The 23,434-nt window shown below is 44.5% G+C and overlaps 3 protein-coding genes across 15 annotated transcripts in view; 2 read left to right on the forward strand and 1 right to left on the reverse strand.

Moving 5' to 3' along the window:
* SEC61A2 (SEC61 translocon subunit alpha 2) overlaps positions 1–16,333 on the forward strand; it is a 54,150-nt gene extending 37,817 nt beyond the window's left edge. Inside the window, exons 12-14 of one of the 4 annotated variants that reach the window (XR_002478534.2) lie at positions 9,483–9,558; positions 12,488–12,625; positions 16,231–16,333. Coding sequence is in view for 3 of the 4 variants with exons in the window: in XM_021670626.2 (XP_021526301.1) it covers positions 9,483–9,558; positions 12,488–12,565 (154 nt within the window). In the remaining variant the exon portion in view is untranslated. Of the gene's footprint in view, positions 1–9,482; positions 9,612–11,657; positions 11,895–12,487; positions 14,075–16,230 lie in introns of those variants that run through there. The other 3 variants (XM_021670626.2, XM_021670627.2, XM_021670628.2) reach the window with 3 other exon arrangements.
* Positions 73–23,187, reverse strand: NUDT5 (nudix hydrolase 5). Of its 9 annotated transcripts, none has more exons than XM_064369009.1 (10): positions 23,008–23,187; positions 18,368–18,471; positions 17,039–17,096; positions 12,662–12,752; positions 11,385–11,434; positions 9,109–9,216; positions 5,741–5,836; positions 4,779–4,880; positions 2,845–2,898; positions 73–311 (listed from the first exon to the last, which is right to left on the reverse strand). In XM_064369009.1, exons 2-10 carry the CDS (start codon positions 18,428–18,430, stop codon positions 202–204), a joined length of 732 nt encoding a protein of 243 aa, XP_064225079.1. In that variant the 5' UTR covers positions 18,431–18,471; positions 23,008–23,187; the 3' UTR covers positions 73–201. The 9 variants fall into 9 exon arrangements, 8 of the variants coding, with proteins under 8 accessions (XP_064225079.1, XP_012298855.1, XP_064225081.1 ...); XM_012443432.2 differs by lacking the exon at positions 23,008–23,187 and adding an exon at positions 22,826–22,971; XM_064369011.1 differs by lacking the exon at positions 23,008–23,187 and adding an exon at positions 22,742–22,809.
* Positions 23,056–23,434, forward strand: part of CDC123 (cell division cycle 123) — a 48,522-nt gene continuing 48,143 nt past the window's right edge. For both annotated transcript variants that reach the window (XM_064369008.1, XM_012443424.2), the window contains exon 1: positions 23,056–23,374. In XM_064369008.1, coding sequence (XP_064225078.1) covers positions 23,301–23,374 — 74 coding nt within the window. In that variant the 5' untranslated portion in view covers positions 23,056–23,300. The remainder of the gene's footprint in view (positions 23,375–23,434) is intronic.

Raw genomic sequence — 23,434 nt, forward strand, 5'->3', positions numbered from 1 at the left:
ATTTTGGCTGGAGTTTAACGAATTTAAAAGGTCACAACCTACCTGTAATTACAATTCCATACCACCACCACATGCATTCTGTGCTGCTTTTATTTTATGAAAAAGCTAATTTCAAAACTACATTAAGCTAAGTTGAAGACAAAGTCTTAGTGAAGAAGGCCTGGTGGTCTCGTTTACAAAAATGGCCAGTCATCTTTGGCCTTAAAATTTCAGGAAGGGCACTTCAAATGGCTTTGCATTTGCATGTTTCAGCGCTAGAGCGTAGGAATAGACTCTGGCATCCACTGTAACATGTTCTTCAGCTACCAGAGCTGTGGAAAGCAAAGAAAACATCTTAGTTCATGCCGTTAATGAAGGACAAAACATCTTATTCAGTCAGTATTTGTGGAGTAAGTACTATATGCCAGTTCCTACGCTAGATGCTGATGATACATTTTTTTTGCCTGTAAGGATCTTAGTCAAAGAATAAAGACCATAAAGGCAAGATTACATTGCTCGCATGAGAAAACAACATCAGGCATAATGATTATATGTGTTAAAACGGCAGAGTTGGAAGTTTATAGAGCCAGTCACTATACCTCATTTATAGCTGGAGTAGGGATCTGCTATTCTGAAACTTGATGGGGATGATTATATAGGATCTTAACTTAGGGGTTCACGTGTCTTTCCCACTGCGAGGGGATACATCATCTCCCCTGGCAAGTTAAATGGTGTGCATGTTAGGACTGGAGGTATACTACCAAGAATAAGGTCTCAGAACCTCGTTACCACGGGCTTTCATTAAAATTTGTTTCACTCAGATGGAGGCTGCCAGATGTAAATTAAGCCTCCTTTCCCTAGCTACTTTCTTGGGAACAAGCTTGGGGACGTCAGCAGGCAGGGAGCATGTCCTATTTACCTGGGCACAGCAGGTGCTTGGTAACTGGTAGATGCTACTCTTTGTAGCAAATTGATTTTTTTTTTTTTTTGAGATGGAGTCTCACTTTGTCCCCCAGGCTGCAGTGCAGTGTCAAGATCTTGGCTCACTGCAACCTGCGCCTCCCGGGTTCAAGCAATTCTCCTGCCTGAGCCTCCTGAGTAGCTGGGACTACTGGCACACACCACCATGCCCAGCTAATTTTTTGTATTTATTTAGTAGAGACAGGGTTTCACCACGTTGGCCAGGCTGGTCTGGAGCTCCTGACCTCAAGTGATCTGCCCACCTCGGCCTCCCAAAATGCTGGGATTATAGGCGTGAAGACCGTGCATGGCCAGCAAACTGATCTTAAAGTACACTACCTTCCTTGTGACTTCTCAAATGTTGCCTATTGAATAAACAGTTTGCTATATTTTGATTGTACTAAAGCTAGCCGATTTGGTTCTTTTATCCCTCCTCCTTTAGAGCCATAATAGCCCTCTCTCCACCTCCCATCTCTTACTCTATTTTTTCTCCCTCTTCTAAGACCAACAGGGAAGTGAAGTTAGGTGGAAGGGAGAAGGAAGACTATTAAAAAGGATATTCTTCTACTAAAAAATAACTACGCACGGCATTTCACGCTTGCCTACAGCATCCTACTTTTTACACACCTTCTCAGAAGGAGGGGCTGCCTATTATTGTTCCTGTTTTATGAAAACAGCTGAGAGAGGCTACAGAACCTGTTTGACATGATAGCTAATTATGGTCAGCAGAGCCTCAAACCGAGCTGGCCTGTGGCTCCAAGCTGCACTGCCTGTATTGACTGCCATGGCTTTCTCTAAATACCTACCTGATAAATTATTGTGTCTCTTCAGTCTGATTGCCTAACTCTAGCTTTGAGCTGTCAAGGTGACTTTCACCTTAGGTCTAGTTTTTAGAAAGATGGAGCAGGAGTGGAAGCTGTCTAGGGATCTGAAATCTGATTTTATACAAAGAAATGACAGCAGCCTTTGAAAGATCTATTCCAATTTTCAAACAACAGACATTTCAAAACCAGGCGCTCTGCTTATTAAAACTGTAAGCCACTGATGCTCAGGGAAAAGCTTAAGAAGCTGGCCCTAAAGCTTCAGGTCAAACAGTGCTTCAGGTCACATTTGAAGTAATCACTTAAAAATAGTAGAAAAATCAGGTATCAATTATGTACAACACTTAGACCCAATAAAATATTCACACGATGAAACATGTCTGCCTCTGTATGGGTGAGTGAAAAGGGATTTAGCAGCCAGGTCAAAGGCGCTCCTTGCTGGGCCCATGCCATGTCTCCATACAGTATCTCCTCTTGTGGTTTTATCAAAGGACTTCTCTCCCCATAAGCTTACTTACTGTTTACAAAGTCCCTAAAAGGTGGACTAGCCAAGAATTATACGATGGATCTACATGACCAGCGATTTCAAAGGGCCACACTAGTTTGGTTTATATGTGAAGAACATATCACACCGAGTATACTGGAGCTACGTCAAGTATTTGTGGAAGGAATATTGTCAATTTCTCCTTAAACTTATACCCTCCACAAAGGACCATCCGTCGTACTAGCGTAGTTGAGGAAAAGCTAACTGTCTATCTACCCACACCTTTGCATTGCTATGGATTGAAGGTTTAAAGTGTAGAATCGTTTTGGCAACTCAGTAGCAATGTCATCTGGACCATTCTGTAGCAGGAAAAGCCCCTACCAAAAGCTTGCACTCAAATGCTTTGCTCCTCTTTTCACCCTTTGTGCCACTCAGAAAGGAAAATTAGTAGTGGTCAACTGCAGTTTTACAAGTTTCTAGGCATGTGACTTTAGTGATACAGAAAAGATAAAGAAATGGAGTTATATTTAGAACCCAATTTGCTGGGATGGGAATGGGGAAAACTAGAGAAAGCTGGGTGACGGTCTGGAGAATGCTTACCATCAAGTCTCTGCAGTAGATCATTCTTGGGTAAAGAAATGACTTCCACAAATTCTAAACAGACAAAGTGCAAGTGAAAACAAAGCTAACGTCAAGAGCCTACCAAAACAACCCAAATTTGTCTGCAGCCATTACCACTACACTAAGCCACACACGCTTGGCCACCAGGAATTGCAGAACGTACCTCCATCCCCTGGAAATAAACAGAAGGAGAACATTTCAGCAAGGCCTGGAGTGGTTACACTGGAAGACTTTTATGCAAGAGGCATCGAAAAGGCTTTGAGAACTTCACAGAAACCTGGGTCTTTGCTAACGTAATTTATATACGTCGTTAAACAGTACGAAGTTATTCTCCACGTAATGTTTAGGAGCAAAATTTAAAGCATATTCTACGTGTAATTTTAATAGATATGAATCTATATACTATGGTAAAATATACAGAACATATGAAAACTTACCATTTGAACCACTCTGAAGGTACAATTTAGTGACATTAAGTAACATTCAGAATGGTACGTAGCCACCACCAGTATCCATCTCCAGAACCTTTCACTACCCCCAGCAGAAACTCGGTATCCATTCAACGCCAATTCCCCACCCCTAACAGCCTTTACTGTCTTTTTCTATCAGTTTGTCCATTCTGGGCACCTCACCTAAGTAGAATCACAATACTTGCCCTTCCATGTCTGGCTTATTCACTTAGCGCAGTGTTTTCAAGGTGTATCCATGTTGTCGCATGTTTCACTCTTTATGGTGGAAGAATATTCCAGCATGTGAGTGCATGCCTGCGTGCGTGTGTGTGTGTGTACCACATTTTGTGTATGCAGTTCATCTGCTGACAAACACTTGGGTTATTTCCACAGAGGCTGCCATGAACACAGACACACAAATATCTGGGTCCTTGTTTCAATTCTTTCAGGTATAGACTTAGGAGTTGAAATGCCAGGTCATAAAATATTTCTAATATTCATAAAATATATCTAATATTCTGAGGAACTGCAAAACTTTTCCACAGTGTGTCATATGTATATTTGCAGTTCAAAAATTAAGATTTATTTATAGATTTATGGGAGACAGGGTCTCACTCTATTGCCCAGGCTGGAGTGCGGTGGTGTGATCTTGACTCACTGCAGCCTCCACCTCCCGGGTTCAAGCAATTCTCCTGCCTCAGCCTCCTGAGTAGCTGGGAGAAGAGGTGTGCACCACCACGCCCGGCTAATTTTTGTATTTTTTTGTAGAGACAGGATTTCACCATGTTGGCCAGGCTTATCTCGAACTCCTGACCTCAAGCTATCTGCCCACCTCAGCCTCCCAAAGTGCTGGGATTACAGGTGTGAGCCACTACGTCCGGCAAAAATTAAGACGTAAAATTAGTTACAGTGGGATACTGAAACATAAATATGTACAACTGAAGAGGATAAGAAATTAAAGAATATCACTGATACATTAACAATTACTTAGGCCTTTTTTCTGAGAGACAAGGTCTCATTCTGTCATGGAGTGGCGCCATCATAGCTCCTCCAACTCCTGGGCTTACGTGACCCTCCTGCCTTAGCCTCCAGAGCAGCTGGGACTACAGGGGAACTTATGCCATTCTTACAATATACGTGAAAACAGAAACCAGGGTGGATTGAAGTTTCTCACTGTTCACTACTGAAGCCTGCAGCTCGTATTAGTAGGTGCGGATACACTTCATACAGAAAACAGGGAAATAGGTCATTTAACTTTTTCTACAAAGCATAAAGACCAATGAAGTGGCAAAAGAAATATGCTAAAAAACATGATTAGGAAGAGACAAGACTACTGATGAAGTCTGTTTGAAAGACCGATTCTTTCCATGAAAGACTACATTCTTTTACTAAATTAAACTAGCAGCAAGTTCCAACACACTCAACGCAACCGCGCCACCTTCAACACGGCCAACGCACACGCACCTGGCTTTGGCTTGGGCCTTAGGTTTTCGGCATCATCTCCGTTAATGGTTACTGTCACGATGTGTGTGGTACAGTTCGTCAAGCCTGGGTCCATACAGACAGCTGTGGAGAGAAGGGACAGATGCCTCAGTCCCTTTGTCTTTTGTTTTGCTACTAATCTTAGGAAGATGGGTCTCGCAGCTCAGAGTGGACGTGGAGGTGATGTAGGAAAACTAGCTCTCACATTGGGTCAGCAGACCTACAGGCTGCAAAGCATTTGGGTACCCACACTCTCCCCAGAGCTCCCGGTACTGATAAGTTGTAAAATCTCTTTACCACATCAAATTGAAAATTACTGGTGGCTCACACCAGTAATCCCAGCACTTCGGGAGGCCCAGTGACGAGGGTGGCACAAGGATGAGGTGGGTGAGCAGTAAAGCTCAGGGTGTGAGAAATTCCAAAAGACTATTTTATTTATTTATTTATTGAGACAGAGTTTCACATCACTCTTACTGTTCAGGCTGGAGTGCAGTGGCTTGATCTCGGCTGACTGCAACCTCTGCCTCCTAGGTTCAAGTGATTCTTCTGCCTCAGCCTCCCGAGTAGCTGGGATTACAGGCATGCACCACCATAACCCAGCTAATTTTTGTATTTTTAATGGAGATAGGGTTTCACCATGTTGGTCAGGCTGATCTTGAACTCCTGACCTCAGGTGATCCACCTGCCTTGGCCACCCAAAGTGCTGGGATCACAGGCATGAGCCTCCGCGCCTGGCCAAAAGAGAATTTAATTTCATTAATTCTCCCCCAACTTCAGGCCCTTCTGCCTCCAATCTCCTCCTGGGCGGGGAGACTCACTTATACTTGGTAACCAGTCCTAATCTATGATTTCTCTTCAGTGCATTCTCAGCATAAAGAATACCCAAATAATCCCTTCCCACCCTGAGGAGTCTATTGCTTGGTGAATTTTCAAGCAATACCAACCTGGAGAACATTCGGCAACATCCCCTTTGTAGCCAGTTTCTTCCTCAAGCTCCCGAAGAGCAGCTGCTTCTGGGGTTTCACCATCATCTATGAGACCTGGAAGTCCAAAGCGTTGGTATGGTGGGAGCGGGAAATCTAGTTTTCTTTGAACCTCTCATTCTACTAATGCAGCGGGTGCTGCGCTACGTTACAAGAATCAGAGCACTCTGAAAAGTGGTCTTGAAGAGAAACCTAAGGATTGGAACTTTTTTTTTTTTTTTGAGATGGAATCTTACTCTGTTGCCCAGGCTGGAATGCAGTGGTGCGATCTCAGCTCACTGCAACCTCCACCTCCCGGTTTAAGGTGATTCTCCTGCCTCAGCCTCTCGAGTAGCTGGGACTATAGGTGTGTGCCACCATGCCCGGCTAATTTTTGTATTTTTAGTAGAGGCTAATTTTGCATTTTTAGTCTCACCATGTTGGCCAGGCTGCTCTCGAACTCCTGGCCTCAAGTGATTCACCCACTTCAGCCTCCCAAAGTGCTGGGATTACAGGCACAAGCCACTGTGCCCAGCCTGGAATTTTTATAGAAACAAAAAGGCAAAAGAATAAAACTCTGGGCAGATGAATGAGGTTCTGGTGGCATCACCCAGTCCTCCTGTTCAGACCCGGATCCTTCCTGACCATCTCCACGCTGCTCTGCACAGCATGGGCAGCATCTGAGAGGAGCTGTGACTTGGTGGTGGCCGACTGGCGTAGGCTTGGGAGCTTGCTGTGTGTCTGCAGCACAGGTAGCCTGTTCATATTCTGCTTCCTGACATGGAGGATGTTGACAGCATCACCTATCTTGTCTTCCTCCCTCATAACAAAACACTGAGGCCTGGCAATAGAAGGTCAGAAAGGAGCAAACTGAACTGGTGAAGGTTAGGGGATGCCCATGGCCACTGTGAGGAGTGAACAGAGAGGCCAAGGAGGAGAAAGGGAGCAGCAATGCAGACTCTTTTTCCTGAAAGGAATTAAAAAATATAATGAAAAACTGGCTGGGCGCAGTGGCTCACACCAGTAATCCCAGCACTTTGGGAGGCTCAGGCAGGGGATCACTTAAGGCCAGGAGTTTGGGAACACCCTGGTGACACAGCAAAACCCCATCTCTACAAAAAACTTAAAAATTAGTTGAATGGCTGAACATGGTGGCTCATGCCTGTAATCCCATCACTTTGGGAGGCCGAGGCAGGTGGATCACGAGGTCGGGAGGTGAGACCATCCAGGCCAACATGGTGAAACCCTGTCTCTAATAAAAATACAAAAATCAGCTGAGTGTGGTAGCACGTGCCTGTAGTCACAGCTACTCGGGAGGCTGAGGCAGGAGAATCTCTTGAACCAGGGAGTCGGAGGTTGCAGTGAGCTGAGATCACACCACTGCACTCCAGCCTGGCAACAGAGCAAGACTCCATCTCAAAAAAAAAAGAAAAAATTAGTCAAATGTGGTGATGCACGCCTGCAGTACCAGCGGCCCAGGAAGCTGAGGCAGGAGGTCAGGGATGCAGTGAGCTGTGATTATGCCACTGCACTCCAGCCTGGTCAACAGAGCAAGACACAGTCTCACAAAAAGCCCGGGCACGGTGGCGCACGCCTGTAATCTTAGCATTTTGGGAAGCTGAGGCGGGAGATCCCTTGAGCCCAGGAGTTGGAGATCAGCCTGGGCAACATGGTGAAGCCCCGTCTCTACAAAAAATACAAAAAATGAGGTGGAGGATCACCTCAGCCTGGGGAGGTCGAGGCTACAATGGGCTGTGATGGTGCCATAGCACTCCAGCCTCATCAACAGAGACCACATCTCAAAGAAAAGAAAGTATTCATATTAACATTAGAAGTAATTACATAGCCTGGCTGGGCGCAGTGGCTCACGCCTGTAATACCAGCACTTTGGGAGGCCAAGGCAGGTAGATCACCTGAGGTTGGGAGTTCAAGACCAGCCTGACCTACATGGACAAATCTCGTCTCTAATAAAAATACAAAATTAGCCGGGCATCGTGGCACATGCCTGTATTCCCAAGTACTCAGACAGCTGAGGCAGGAGAATCACTTGAACCCAGGAGGCGGAGGCTGCAGTGAGTTGAGATCGTGCCACTGCACTCCAGTATGGGCAACAAGAGTGAAACTCCATCTCAAAAAAAAAAAAAAATGGAAATAGCTTTCAGTAACATGGTGAGGAAATGAGAAAAATAATAGTTGTTAACCATAAGTTACCACTGGCTAGCCTTTTAAAACATAAAACCTTGGCTGGGTGTGGTGGCTCAAGTCTGTAATCCCAGCACTTTTTGAGGCCAAGGTAGGTGGTCACCTGAGGTCAGGAGTTCGAGACCAATTTGGCCAACATGGTGGGACCTCATCTCTACTAAAAATACAAAAATTAGCTGGGCATGGTGGCTCTTGCCTGTAATCCCAGCTACCCAGGAAGCTGAGGCAGGAGCATCTCTTGAACCCAGGAGGTGGAGGCTGCAGTGAGCCAAGATGTACTCCAGCCTGGGCAACAAAGCAGGGCTCTGTCTCAAAAAAAATAATAATAATAATAATAAAAAAAACATATACCACTTATAACAAACAGATGAGATTTAATCTCTTTAGATGGGAACAATCCAATAAAGTCCTGCAATAATACAGGGCAATAAATTGTGGAGCGCTTTAATTACTGTGCAATGGAGAAAAATATTCTAACTGAAATGAAGAGTCTCCTTGGCCTGTTTCCATAGGGCAGAGCAAACTGTCTTTTCCATTCATATTTTTTGGAGTTAAGAGCCTGGCCTAGGCTATAATCCCAGCACTTTGGGAGGTCAAGGTGGGTGGGTCATCTGAGGTCAGGAGTTCAAGACCAGCCTGGCCAACATGGTGCAACCCTGTTTCTACTAAAAATACAAAAATTACCCAGGTGTGGTGACACATGCCTGTAATCCCAGCTACTTGGAAGGCTAAGGCAGGAGAGTCGCTTGAACCCAGGAGGCACAGGTTGCAGTGAGCCAAGATCATGCCACAGCACTTAAAAAAAGAAGCCTGGCCTACTTATTGAAAATTTCCTGTCGAAGCAGATTGCTAGTGACAGACAATGAAATAAGCTGACAAACTGGGGAAGAGCAATTACTCAAAAGGCTGGAGACGGCGTGGCCAAGAGGAGGTGGGACGGGTGAGCGGTGGCCTTGCATCACCTTCATGGGTTCAGAGAGTTGTTGGGGTGTCCTGGGGGCCTGGAGGAGCCTGACTATGAAATGGTTTAGTTTTACTTAGAACCACAAGGACAGATGAAAACTGCAGAGCTCAGCTTTGCAATTCTCAGGCTTTACCCTGGTTCAGGCCCACATCCCTGAGAAGCAATTCAGTGCTGAGTGACTCACCTGCAGGGAACTCTATGCAGTAGCCGCCCATGGGTGGTCGGAACTGTTTCACCAGAACGATACACTCGTAGTGAAGCGTTCTCTGTAGCACAGGGATGACCGATACACCTGTCACCAGGAAATGGAACCAAGGAATCCCTAATGAGAGGTCAGCAACGCCAGCACGTGGTTTAGAGCAAGCTAATGAAAACCCCAGACTTTAAGAAACTCTGCATCCATTACAATACTGGCAGTTAATCTTGGAAGCTATTTTAAAAATGCAATTAAAAGGAATCGCTTCTATGTTGTTTACATTTTCTTTTAAACAAAAAGCCTGTTTAATTGTCACAATTTCTTCAAACTAAAATCAGAACTGAAACAACCATTTCCTACAGGGTCAAGGACGTAAGGTTTCTGCCTCCACCAACCTTCCACAGAACCGCTTCCCAGCCTGAGGCAGCTCTAGCACAGGTAAGGCCACAGCCATCCCTGTGCTCCTGGGTCAACTCTAAGCAATAAATCAAGTAAGTTCCACTGTTTGCAATAAATGCTAGCAAGACTGATTTCACAGTTTTGGGGTAAAAGACCTTTTGTCTCAAGTTACTGGTCCTTCATCAAAACATAAGAAAAACAAAAATAGGCCGGCACAGTGGCTCATGCCTGTAATCCCAGCACTTTGGGAGGCTGAGGCTGGTGGATCACCTGAGGTCAGGAGTTTGAGACCAGCCTGACCAACATGAGAAAACCCATCTCTACTAAAAGTACAAAATTAGCTGGGCGTGGTGACGGGTGCCTGTAATCCCAGCTACTCAGGAGGCTGAGGCAGGAGAATCGCCTGAACCTGGGAGGCGGAGGTTGTGGAGAGCCAAGATCGCGCCATTGCACTCCAGCCTGGGCAACAAGAGCAAGACTCCATTAAAAAAAAAAAAAATTTAAAACAAAAACAACTGGGTTTCCAAAAACACAAAGCACCCCCAGGAGGGAGCCCTGGCTCCCATAGTTCTCCTATCTGTGAAGCCCAGCAGCTGCCATCCCACTACTGTTTGCTTCCAGCAAAAACAGAAACCAAAACCAAATGGAACACTAAGAAAAGCCTAGTTCCCAACCTGCCCTCAACCAGAAGTGATTCTCAGGATGGTTTCTGGGCTCTTTGCAGTCAAGGCGTTCATGCCTGGAGGGGAAGGTAAATGGAATGCGCTTTGCCCAATTTCATGTCCTCACCAACTTGTAAGCAAGTGGTCCACAAGCATAAATCTGTGCCAAGTAACTTTTCCAAACTAAAGGCTCTTGCCCAGATCCTTTCAACAGGACACAAGGACTTCTAGAAGTCATAACACGTCTAGACACAGTGTGTGGCTTCAAATTATGCTAATTTACATTTAGTTAAAAACATTAGAACAACTTCCCCTCAAAAACACCATTCTGAGTGTATATATGAGAAGACAGAAGTTACTTATAAAGAAAGCTTGATTTAGTTACGTAGCATGGCAAAACTAATAGGAGATTTAAAGCTATAACATCATAGGCCCATGCGGTGGCCTGTGATCCCAGCACTTTGGGAGGCCAAGGTGGGTGGATTGCCTGAGATCCGGAGTTCGAAGCCAGCCTGGGCAACATGGCAAAACCCTGTCTCTACTAAAAATACAGAAAATTAGCCGGGTGTGGTGGCAGGCACCTGTAATCCTAGCTACTTGGGAGGCTGAGGCAGGAGAATCACTTGAACCTGGGAGGTGGAGGCTGCAGTGATTTGAGATCGCACCACTTCACTCTAGCCTGGGCGACAGAGCAAGACTCTGTCTCTTTTTTTTCCCCCAGTAATGGCTATAAACAATTTCTTTTTTCTTTTTTTTTTTTTTTGAGATGGAGTCTTACTCTGTAGCCCAGGCTGGAGTGCGGTGGAATGATCTCGGCTCACTGCAACCTCGGCCCCCGCTGGGTCCCAGTTGAAGCAATTCTCCTACCTCAGCCTCCCAAGTAGGTAGGATTACAGGCACGAGCCACCATGCCCAGCTAATTTTTTTGTATTTTTTTTTTTTAAGTAGAGGCAGGATTTCACCATGTTGGCCAGTCTGGTCTTGAACTCCTGACCTCGTGATCCACCTGCCTCAGCCTCCCAAAGTGCTGGGATTACAGGTGTGAGCCCCCACGCCCGGCCTCGCTCTACCAGACTCTGTCTCAAAAAAAAAAAAAAAAGATACAACATCATAATGGAAGGTAACTCGGTTCCATCAAAACCCCTCTTACAATCACAGCGCTAAGTTCCTTTCTGACAGGTTGGAATAGGTTTGCACTCCTACCATCAGCACTCTGTTCTTTCCTGGTCGTACGTTTCACTGATTCCCAAGTTCTGTTCAGGCAGAGAAGAAAAAAAGTCATTAGTGCTAAAAAGGAGAACTGTCTTAGGTTTTCTGTGTACAACCAGAACTTCTTAAATGCAATGCATGCAAATGTACTCATGATATTGGTCAAGAAGACCACAGCAATAAAGGTCTGCATTAAAATAGCTTCTGAAAATTAACAGTGAAAATTCTTGCCACCCTACACCTCGCCTCTGGGTGCCCCCAAAACAGAAAGCCTGCTGAGCATGTGAGCTGCCGCCTTCTCAGAACACTTTAGTTTGGATCCTCTGTCTTTGGGCAAGGAGCACAGCCAGTGACGGATTAATAAGCAGGTAATGCACATGGAGCCATAGGAAAAGTCTCGTCCTGTCTTTAAGAACAAAAAAAGCTACTGTGCGCAGCATGAACTACTGAGATTTTTATATAATTCTGATTTTTAAAATGTGACCTAAAATACACAATTGAGGAAAGTAGAACGTTCCCATTTATGAATGGAGGAATTGTTAAATGTAGGCAAGTGCTCTACTTTGCATGTGTGAGATCTTATCTAGAAAAAGTGAACTGAGTTAACAGTACGGTCCTACTCTCTTGTATGGCTTTATTCCTGGTTAGCTATTTGTTTCTATTACCCAATTCAGTTTTGGGGTAACATCTGTGCTAGTCTACTTTCTGGCCTTGAACAAGGGGCACAGTTGTATAGAAAACCCAGTTACTGAAACAATTAATGCAGTTGAAAGGGTAGAGGCATAAAAGAAACATTCCCCCTTCACTCTCTTCTCCCTATGATAGAAAAAAGCAGTGGTAAGAGACCGCTCAGCAAACAATTTCAGGATCTCTTCCAAAAGAAATGAGACGTGGGTGGCTTTGGGGCTTGGGATAGAAAGGAGTTACCACCTGCATCCTCAATGGGAAGAGCTGCCAGATCTCCTCCTTGGAAGAACCCTCCTTTTCTATCTGGCTGTCCCTAAAATGTGGACCTTGTCACTTTTTCATTAAAATTGTTCAAATATTTAATCTGGTTTTTAAGACAACAAAACAGAAAGACTTTCTGGAAATTCTAGGTCTTTCAGCATCGTACCCAAATTGTGAAGGGCAAATATGTCAAAATGAACACAGGAAAATCAAACGGACTACTATGACAACTCACAGCAGCCCAACATGCCTGTTAGTAGCAAGGAGCCGACCAACAAGCAGTGCCGGTAAGTACATCATACAGACTGCAAGAGATGAAACACCTTTGGCATAGCTCTCTCTGCTGCCTCTTAAGGTTAGTCCTAAAGACTGAAGACAGTGCTGGGAAGAGCACTGACGGTCCCATCCCAAACACTAGGAATAAGGGAAACAAAAAGAGGAGCATCATTATCGTGGTTATGGTGAAGTAAATAAGCAGTAACGAGCCATAATTCATGAACAATAAAATATAAACGCATTTATAAGAAATCTTGGAACAAGACTGCCCCGTGAGAGCACCAGCAACTTCAAAGGGCCTGTGAGATGTCCACCTGATGGGAAGTCAGCTCTATTTGCCTACCGGCTAAGCCCAGTGCTCCAGCCTCCCGGAGACTCTTCTCTCCTTTGTAAAAAGCAGGAATGAGTATGTTACCTCCGAAACCTCTTCTAGCTTTAGGATTCTGCTTTCAGTGAGAGCATCCTATTCTTACTCTCCTTTGCTATAGGAAAGCCTGCTGGCCTTCCTCCCTCTAGTCCACCAACACAAGAGGCGGGAGGGTTGCAGAGGGTGACTCTGGCACTGTGTTGAATGTCAAGAAAGGCACACACCACTGGAATATTTTTCTGTTTCTAAAATTAATTCCATGTCCCCTTTCATGAATGAGACAGTGGAACACAGGATTCTCTAGCTGCTATTTTATCTCTTAGACTTGGCCTTCCATATCCATGGGTTCCGCATTTGTGGATTCAACCAACCAAATTGAAAATATTTAGGAAAAAAATTGCATCCGTACTGAACATGTACACACTTTTTCTTGCCGTTATTCCCTAAACAACACAGTACAACAATTGTTTACAAAGCATGTGCATTGTGTTAGGTACTGTGATTCATCTACAGATGAAGTACATGGGAGGATGTACATTGGTTATATGCAAATACATATTGAATATATGCAATTTCATACAAGGGACTTGAGCATCTGTGGATTTTGGTACCTGCAGGGGGTCCTGGAACCAACCCAGACAGGTTCCAAGCGACAGCTGTACAGGCTGAGTATTCCTTACCTGAAATGTCGAGGGCCAGAAGTGTTTCAGATTTTGGTTTTTCAGATTTTGAAATATTTGCCTTACCCTCTGGGTCTTATGCAGGCCTTCTGACATTTTCAGTGGTATCTTTACCCCATAGAGCAGAAAATAAGCAAAAGAACCCCACATTGAGTCATGCACATAGGTCTTGGCTCCATATAGGGCGTTGTAGGGAAGCTGCTGTAGAGGCATCCAGCCTGCACACATGCCGTTTCGTTATCCCCTGTGGGTGTGTGTGTGCAGAGGATATACTGGGCCAGGTGTGTTGGCTCATGCCTGAAACCCCAGCACTTTGGGAGGCCAAGGTAGGAGGACTGCTTGGGTTCAGGAGTTTGAGACCAGTCTGGGCAACATAGTAAGAGTCTGTCTCTACTAAAAAAATGAAAATTAAATAAATTTAAGGATATGGTCAGACGTGGTGGCTCATGCCTCTAATCCTAGCACTTTGGGAAGTCAAGGTGGGCAGATCACCTGAGGTCAGAAGTTTGAGATCAGCCTAGCCAATAATCCTGTCTCTACTAAAAATACAAAAATTAGCTGGGCGTGGTGGCACACACCTCTAGTCCCAGCTACTTGATTGGCTGAGGCAGGAGAATCGCTTGAACCCGGGAGGCGGAGGCTGCAGTGAGCCGAGACCACACCACTGCACTCCAGCCTGGGCAACAGAGCAAGACTCTGTCAACAGAAAAAAAAAGAAGGCTATATCTGAGCTGAAGGGGAGGGTCCCTTTTCCCCTGAGGACACTGAATGCCTGTGTTGTATGCCTATGTTTTGACTGCAACCTGTCACATAGAGTCAAGTGTGGAATTCTCCACCTGTGGCATCATGTTGGCACTGAAAAGGTTTTGGATATTGCAGCATTTTAAATTTCAGATTTTCAGATCAGGGCTGCTCAACCTGAACACACAGGCTTTTATATCAGGTCACAGATAACGTAAACTGTAACTTACCAATCGTGGCCTACTGGAAAGTACAAAGATTCATTCTTCAAAGCCTGACATTATGGTATGAAATATTAATGCTTTACCTAAGTCCTCCTCAGAGGCCAGGAAAAAATCCTATGTATGGAGGAATGGACATGAACATGCTACAAATTTGGTGGATTTTAGAGCCCACCCCCAATCTACTGAAACAGATGCTCTGGAAGTGAGACTTAGTCGTGAGTATTTATGATTCTGAGGTACATACCCCGTATGATTCTGAGGTACATCCCTGATCACAAAATGCGGGAAGGGCAGAATACCAGTCAGGCGAAGAGATGAGATGGTACGAACACTTTTTTTCTTTTTTTGAGACAGAGTCTCGCTCTGTTGCTCAGGCTGGAGTGCAGCAGCATAATCTCGGCTGACTGCAACCTCCACCTCCCATGCTCCAGCAATTCTCCTGTCTCAGCCTCCCAAGTAGCTGGAATTTTTTATATTTTTAGTAGAGATGGGGTTTCACCATGTTGGCCAGGCTGGTCTCAAACTCCTGACCTTAAGTGATCCACCTGCCTCGGCCTCCCAAAGTGCTGGGATTACAGGCATGAGCCATTGCGCCTGGCCTCAAACACATCTTTAGACCTACTAAGGGCTATGTTTTGTGTTATAAACTTAATTTTATAGGAAAAAGAGAACCAAACTGTATCACTATACACTGGATTCCAACCTCTCTATATTTTCACAATATAAATACATTTGAACATACGGTGCTCCCGAAGACTTGGGCCTTGCCACATTTCTGTATTGGGTTTGGCCCCTACTTCTTTCACATATTTAGTTCTCCATATCAAACTCCCTTGGCATTTTAAGTGAAGAGCTATACTGTCAATGGATCATGCTGTGCTTAGCTTTCTTACTGCTGGGTTTTAATTCAACAATGCTATCTATCTCTTAATATTTTTCCCACAGCTCTCCTACATTAGGCCTTATTAAGGGCTTTGCTAGTTTAGTAGATATAATCAAAGTTGTTCAGATTACTAGCAAGTCCATGCATTTGCATCTAGATGATATATTTCATCAGAAGGAAATCGCGTACTCTTATTGGATCACTTTGCAAATGGAGTTTTCATACTGATAAATGTGTATCATGTGATCTGGTCACTAAATTTAGTTCTCATTCTGTTGTATTCCTTTTTATATTTCACTAAAAAATTTGTTTTCACACTATTTTTTTCTGATAGTTTATAATATCAAAAGATTACCATGCAAACATCTGGAAAGTAAAAGAAAGAAGGTTAACCACACAGCTTCTTATTTTGCTATAATTTTCCTTCCAGCTTTTTCTTACACATTATTTGGCAGAGTATGAAAAGTATATGCACACTTTTCTTCTTTATGATTAACTTATAAACTTTTCCCATATTGCTCAGTTGTCTTCAGAATCTGCTTTTTAGGTGGCTGCAGAGATTTTACCAAGGGAATACGCTGTAACAATTCATTTTCTATTTTTAAGATATTTAGGTTGCTTTCAAATTTTCTGTCTTTTAAAATTTAGGTGAACATTTTCTATATATAAATTTAATTCTGAATACTAATTTACTTAATACTTTCTCTTTATTTTGAGACAGAGTCTCACTCTGCCACCCAGACTGGAGTGCTATGGCAAGATCTTGGCTCACTGCAACCTCCACCTCCCAGGTTCAAGCGATTCTCCTGCCTCAGCCTCCCAAGTAGCTGGGATTACAGGCCCATGCCACCATGCCTGGCTAATTTTTGTACTTTTAGTAGAGATGTGGTTTTGCCATGTAGCCTAGGCTGGTCTTGAACTCCTGAACTCAAACGACTGCTGCCCCCCACCACCCGGCCTTCCAAAGTGCTGAGATTACAGGTATGAGCCACCACACCTGGGCCTTAATACTTTCTTAAAACTGGGATTACTAGGTCAAAGAGCACAATATCTTTAGGGCTATTGACATATATTATGAAATAAGCTGTATAAAACATTTTTTTCCTGATTTGCATTTCCATGCGGCAGGCATGCACCTCAAAATTAGCAATGTTTTCACTTTATTTCTTCTAATTTAGAAATTAAAAACTGATTTTACTAGAAGGAAGAAACATGTACTGTTAATTATTCTGTCACTTTATCAGCTTCAATTAGGTTTGGCCCAAAAGTTTTAGGTCTACACTTGTCTACTTGGGGAGAATTGTATTAAAATAGTTTTCTGATTACTTAATTGTAACACGTTTCTAACCCAACTGTATTCAGCAATTAAAAATGATCCAAACATCCTATCACTAGAAAAACGGCTAGATTAGATTTTTTATTTAAAACGGAGTTTACAAAGAAAACATCAAAGTTTATGCAAAACACTCAACAGATAACCTGAGAACCCAAATAATGAACGTTTAGAAGAAGAAAAAAACAAAGTTTACCTAGTTTTACCAGTAGGATCCATGTACGTTGTTTTTTCAAGCTTGACCCATTTTCCTTCTGAAATTAACTAAAAGGATATCAGATAAGAAGTTGGGAAACTTTCAAACCAAGTTGTTTTTATCTAAAAGGGTTTTTTCTTTCACATTTCCTCTGTCCTTCCCCAGCCCCCCAATAATCGTGCTTCCTTCCCAATAATCTGTGGGCAAGTTTTTCAGTTCAGAGTAGGTAGGTATTCAGAGTTGCTTTTTGAAAGGGCAGTTCTGCTTCTTTTTGCTATTTCTTAGGGGTAGTACTAACAGGTGGAAAGAAATGACAGTCTAAAAACTCCTGGGGGCAGGGGGAGTCGAGGTAACCGGAAGGGAGCACACGGGGTGAGGGTCTCCTGGGATGCTCCTGATGGTCTGCCCCCTGACCTGAGTGCGTACAACACAGGTGAGTTTAGTATGTAGAAATGGGCATTTCTAGGACATTGGTATTTTCCTGTCAGTGATGATACAGGAAGGCGGACTGTGGGGAAACCAGGTCCAGGATTGGATTTCCTATCATGATATGTGGGTTTCTGGGTTTCCCACCCAACTGGAGATGGGTACCCCAGGTTCGTTCTGCCTGGACATTGAGAAGTTGTGGTGCTGAAGACTAACTTACCTATGGCACTATACTGAACTGGGGGGAAGGCTTCACTGCACGCATAAAGCAGCAGCCTCTTTCCTCCTATCCTATCTTTCACTTCTTGCCAGCAGCAACCTAATAATTTTCAGCAGATCTGTTCACAGACAACATGGAAAGATTTTAAATCAAAAGGAATTCCAGAAAGGTGTCAAGATCAGAGTACCAAGATGAAGGATTTAAAATTTATCCACTGCAATGGTTCCTGCAGGAAGAGACTTTTAAAGCTAAATTGAATAACACACAGACATCAGTGGTTCTAGAACTCACTGGAATTGAGACTACAATTAACAATGTAAGTTTTTATTGTTCTTACTCATGTTGGGACCATGAACAGCCAAGTTGTGACAACTACATGTGAAATATCTGAGTCCTCAAATCCATCTACTCTCTCTTCTTCTATCTAGGGAAACACAGTCAGGATTAAGAATTTTTCTGTTAAGAGCCCAAATCTACCTACGGTCTCCATTTCACTAATACATAGAGGGACACGCTATTCCCACACAAGAGCAAACTGCCCGAGCCCAAAAAAGGGAGTAGGAAAAATCTTCAAAAACTGTCTTCAAGAATGAAAAACCATCCTTTGTAACGACAAATAGCCTATATATTTCTATTAAACTCAGATTTATGTGGGGGAGGGAAAGGAAAGTGAAAAGTTATACCTCCTCTGAAATAATGTGCTGTTTGCCATTCTGAGAAGGCTCTGTTGGTTCTTGGCTCTCCATTTTCAAACCAGTCTTTACCGCCCTGAGGTGAGAAGTTCACCCTGCAAGATAATGAGATTTGTTTAGGCTAAAATTATTTTTCTGCGTTAAACATTCACCCACAGGCCACTAGTCAAAGTACTTAAATGGCAAAAAAATTATCTACCATCAACACTGCCTGTCTCAGTTTCTGAGGGAACTGGCATAGATGCAAACGTGAACATGGAGGCCCCGGGATCAGCTAGGAAGGGAGTGACAGCAGTCTCAGCCACACTCAGCCACTCCAGCCAAGCTCCTGCCGTGCATGTTCTAACGCTTAGAGACCTTCTTCATCAGATTTTTCTTTTTACTTTTTTTTTCTTGACAGAGTCTCGCTCTGTTGCTGAGGCTGGAGTGCAGTGGCGTGATCTCAGCTCACTGCCACCTCCACCTCCTGGGTTCAAGTGATTCTCATGCCTTAGCCTCCTGAGTAGTTGGGATTACAGGCATCCATCACCACGCCTGGCTAATTTTTGTATTTTCAGTAGAGATGGGGTTTCACCACATTGGCCAGGCTGGTTTCGACCTCCTGAGCTCAAGTGATCCGTGCCCTCCTCAGCCTCCCAAAGTTCTGGGATTACCGGCGTGAGCCATTGTGCCCAGCCTGATTTTTCTGACTCCCAATCTTAAACTCTTTCCAAGGGAAGACAGCAGAAACATTATATACCACTCTCTATGCCTACCTCTCAGTCTTTTATCCATCCTTTATACCTAAGCTAACTTTACTTACTCCAGCCTGGCAACAGAGAGCAAGACACTGTCTCCAAAAAAATAAAAGGAAAGAAAAGAGAAAAGACCAGGCCCTTGTCCCATTAGTTGTATATTACTATTTCCTCTTTCTTTGTTTATTCCTTCATTTTTGGACCTTGTCTGTCCAAAAGTCTTTTTTTCCTACACACATGGTTGATTGATATTTCAGCTGTATATAGAATTAGAGGCCCAAAGCCAACTTTCTATGAAACTGCATGGCACTGCTTAGTTGTCTTGCTTCTGATACTGCTGTTGAGAATCCAAAGCTATGATTCTTGATCTTTTTGCCATGTGACCAGATTTCCTCCTCTGGAAGCTTGTAGTTAGTCACATTTTCACGTTGATGTTATTGTACTGGGAAGTCAAGTGGGTCCTTTCAATCTGTAAACTTCTTACTATGCTTTACAGGGAATTTTTCTTGAATTATTCACTGATAATTTCCTCCCCTATGTTTTTCTCTGTTATTTCTTTTAAGAACGGTTACTTAGACCAGGCATAGTGGCTCACACTTGCAATCCTGGCCCTCTGGGAGGCTGAGAGTCTGATACCATCCTGGGTAACATGGCAAAACCCTGTCTCCACAAAAATAAAAACCAAAAACATTAGCTAGGTGTGGTATGCACCTGTAGTCCCAGGTACTTAGGAAGCTGAGGCAGGAGGGGCACTCGAGCCCAGGAGTTGGGGGTTGCAGTGAGCCGTGATTGCACCACTGCACTCAGGTCCCATTATTCCCTAACCTGCCCCACCTAACTTCAGCTTCAAAGAAAATACAGCCCAGCCGGCATCAACTCTCTTACCAAGTATCTGAGAGGAAAAAGGGAGTCTGCTCTTTGTTTCTTCTGGGACTCAAAGTGATAATTATACTACCCACCTGATCTTCAGCTGGGAACCCCAGACAGCAAGGTTCCCTGTCCTAAAATACAATCAACAACAAAACAAACTGTACATGTATTCATAAAGTACCTTTACAAATCAAGTATCTGAAGGACTACTGTAGGTAACCTGGCTGAGTCCCTTGTGGCCGACCGTGAAAGGTGGGATGGCGTGTTAGGAAAGTGGCGGTGAGTAGGACAAAGGCCCCACCCCCCTTGCCTCACGTTCTTGTGAGGAGAAAGGAGAAACCGAGGAAACACACAAAATTTATGTCAAGCGGCTCGACGTTTCACAAAGATTAAAAAGGATGAGAAGAGTGGGAAAGATAGGAAGAGTAATCTACATGGAGTGATCAGGCAAGGCCTGTTTAATTTGGTGACTTTATAAGTAGCCACGTAGAAGTTTAAATATTTAGAGACAGTTGTTTAGCATATTGAAACCTACAGCCCTACTAAGAAAACAGGCACTTATTCCTTTGAAAGTATCTGAGATGATCATTTATTAGGTAAACTTTTTTTTTTTTGAGATGGAGTTTCACTCTTGTCACCCAGGCTAGAGTGCAATGGTGTGATCTTGGCTCACTGCAATCTTCGACTCCTGGGTTGAAGCAATTCTCCTGCCTCAGCCTCCCGAGTAGCTGGGATTACAGCTCTCACCACTACGCCTGGCTAATTTTTGTATTTTTAGTAGAGACAGGGTTTTGCCATGCTGGTCAGGCTGGTCTCCAACTCCTTGCCTCAGGTGATCCGCCCACCTCAGCCTCCCAAAGTGCTGGGATTACAGGTGTGAGCCACTGTGTCTGGCGACTGAAAACGAGTATTTCTTTCTTTCTTCCTTTCTTTTTTTTTTTGTTTTGAGACGGAGTCTTGCTCTTTTTGCCCAGGCCAGACTGCAGTGGCACAATCTCGGCTCACTGCAACCTCTGTCTCTCGGATTCAAGCGATTCTCTGGGCTCAGCCTCCTGAGTAGCTGGGACTACAGGCATGCGCCACCAGGCCTGGCTAATTTTTGTAATCTTAGTAGAGACGGGGTTTTGCCACGTTGGCCAGGCTGGTCAAACTCCTGACCGGAGGTGATGTTCCCGCCTTGGCCTCCCAAAGGGCTGGGATTACAGGTGTTAGCCACTGCATCTGGCCTACACTTAAATGTTTCCTGGGTTGTTAAAGTACTGCTCCTATGTTCCCAGGATCTATTTTCTCCCATACATTTATTAATTCCTATCTTCATTAGAAAACATCTGACCTAAATACATCTCTATCAATGCTAACATCTCCTTCCGCTGCAGTTTTTCACTTTCTAAGTCAAATCAAAACAATTATTTGAGAGACCAGTAGCTCCTGTCTGCCATTAAGTCTTTCTGGCACCACCTTCCAGACAAATATACAATATTTTCACTTTCTAAGTCAAATCAAAACAAGTATTTGAGATTGTTTCTTTCTTTCCCTCAAAACAGAAACAATTGCATAATTCCGGATGGAGGCATAAATGAATCACTACTGCCCAACCTCCACCAATATGCTCTGCTTTGAAAATGTATTCTTCAAAGCACTGCTTCCAGTTTGCCACTTAGCCAGTCACATTTTTGAGAAAAACAAAACCAAACCTGAAACAATGTATATATTCCTGAGAAGAGTTTCTAACTCAAAATATGCAGAGAATTCTGATTATTATCCTAAGGAATACCCTTCTGAAGAGGCCTGCAGTCGGTGCGACTATCTCTTTGTAATTTAAAATTACTTAGGTGGACCAGGAAGACTGTACATTTAAGGCGGTATCTAAAATGTGCGCCTTTAGACACAGACGCTTGGGGCAAGCCTATAGCTCGTGAGGTAGGCAACACGGCTAGGGTTTAAAAGCAGCTGGTAGGCCGGGCACGGTGGCTCACGCCTGTAATCCCAGCACTTTAGAAGGCCGAGGCGGATCACCTGAGTTAAGGAGTTCGAGACCAGCCTCGCCAAGACGGTGAAACCCCGTCTCTAAGTATACTGAAAATACAAAAATTATCCGAGATTGGAGGCACGCGCGCTCTCAGCTACTCGAGAGGCTGAAGCAGGAGAATCGCTTGAATCTGGGAGGCGGAGGTCGCAGTGAGCCGAGATTGCGCCACCGCACTCCAGCCCGGGCGACAGTGAGACTCCGTCTCAAATAAATAAGTAAATAAATAACTAAAAGCAGCTGGTTATTTCTCGTTCTTTAAACGAAACAAACAAAACTGAACTTTGCTGAGTGACAGGAGTGATGCAAAGGAAAAAAGAAGAATATTACAAGTTCGAATTCTCCCAGTCTTACGCTTCCATCATTGCAGGAATACTGATAAAAATCTGTGGTTTTTTTCTAGGTTGATAACTTTTGCGAGGCCAGACTAAATGAATTCAACGCTCCAAGAAGACAAGTCTCCTTTTTCCTCTGCTTTCTGAAATTTACCTCTTGTCTTTTACCTCCCAAGTGGAACCCCCCCAGGATCGTACAGGCGATATTCCTTCTACCAAGCATTCTACTCCTCTGCAGATGCTGCGACCTTTACACTGGAACTAACACTTAGCTGTGGTGTTTCCCGCTTTCTTCACTCGGAGCAGCCCAGGCTCTGCCGCTCCGATCCCCAGTTTCCCTCTTGGGCGCCTGGACGCGTGCCCAGCCGCAGCCTGGCAGACACCGCGCAGCTGCACGTACCATGCAGATGTGCTCCCTCTCCCCTTCTTCTTCTCCTCCCCAAAGAGACCTCGTGCTGAGATTGGCCTGCGCCCAGTTACTTACTCCCAGGTGTAGGGGTGAAGAAGGGAAGAGGACGAAAGAACTCGCTGGAGGCAGCAGTGTCAGCAGATGCCGGTGCCACGGCTCCAGACACCGGCGCCTCTCGTGGTCATAAAAGGATAGGCGCGCACCCTCCTCCCGGCACCCGTAGAGCCCCCGCCTTTGACCGAGCTTCAGGTGATTACCTTCCGGGTCAGCGTGCGCCTAGAACGAAGGCGGAGTCGTACGCTTCTTAAAATTCTTTTCTCGCACTTCGGTAATTACTCTTTTGAGACTAAAGGTCTTTTTGTGTGCGTGCGTGCCGAGCGTATGGCCCGGGATTCTCCTTCGCTTCTTTTCCTCCGTCTTCCTTCTTGCTTTAGGGACCGGAAGAGTCCTTGAACCAAAATAGCTCGGCGGGCACTTCCGGGGCCGGAGCCCAGGGTTCCGGGAGGGTGCTGGCAGGAGAGGGAAAGGCAGCGGCGTTCGCAGCTGGAGGATGAAGAAGGAGCATGTGCTGCACTGTCAGTTTTCCGCGTGGTACCCGCTCTTCCGAGGCGTTACCATCAAGAGGTGAGATGGGAGGGGTTTCGCCGGGCCAACCGGCCAAAGGAAACTGCGACTTGTGGGAGA

Source organism: Aotus nancymaae, unplaced genomic scaffold (assembly GCF_030222135.1).
Source record: "Aotus nancymaae isolate 86718 unplaced genomic scaffold, 86718_ANA_hifiasm-v0.15.2.pri h1tg000083l, whole genome shotgun sequence".
NCBI lineage: Eukaryota > Metazoa > Chordata > Mammalia > Primates > Aotidae > Aotus > Aotus nancymaae.

Coding starts and splice junctions, on each gene's coding strand:
- NUDT5 (XM_064369009.1), bottom strand. CDS start 18,430: ATGGAGAGCCAAGAACCAACAGAGCCTTCTCAGAATGGCAAACAGCAC. Junction 5,837..9,108: donor CTGCATAGAGTTCCCTGCAG/GTGAGTCACTCA, acceptor TTGGACTTCCAG/GTCTCATAGATGATGGTGAA. Junction 4,881..5,740: donor TGTTGCCGAATGTTCTCCAG/GTTGGTATTGCT, acceptor TTCTCTCCACAG/CTGTCTGTATGGACCCAGGC.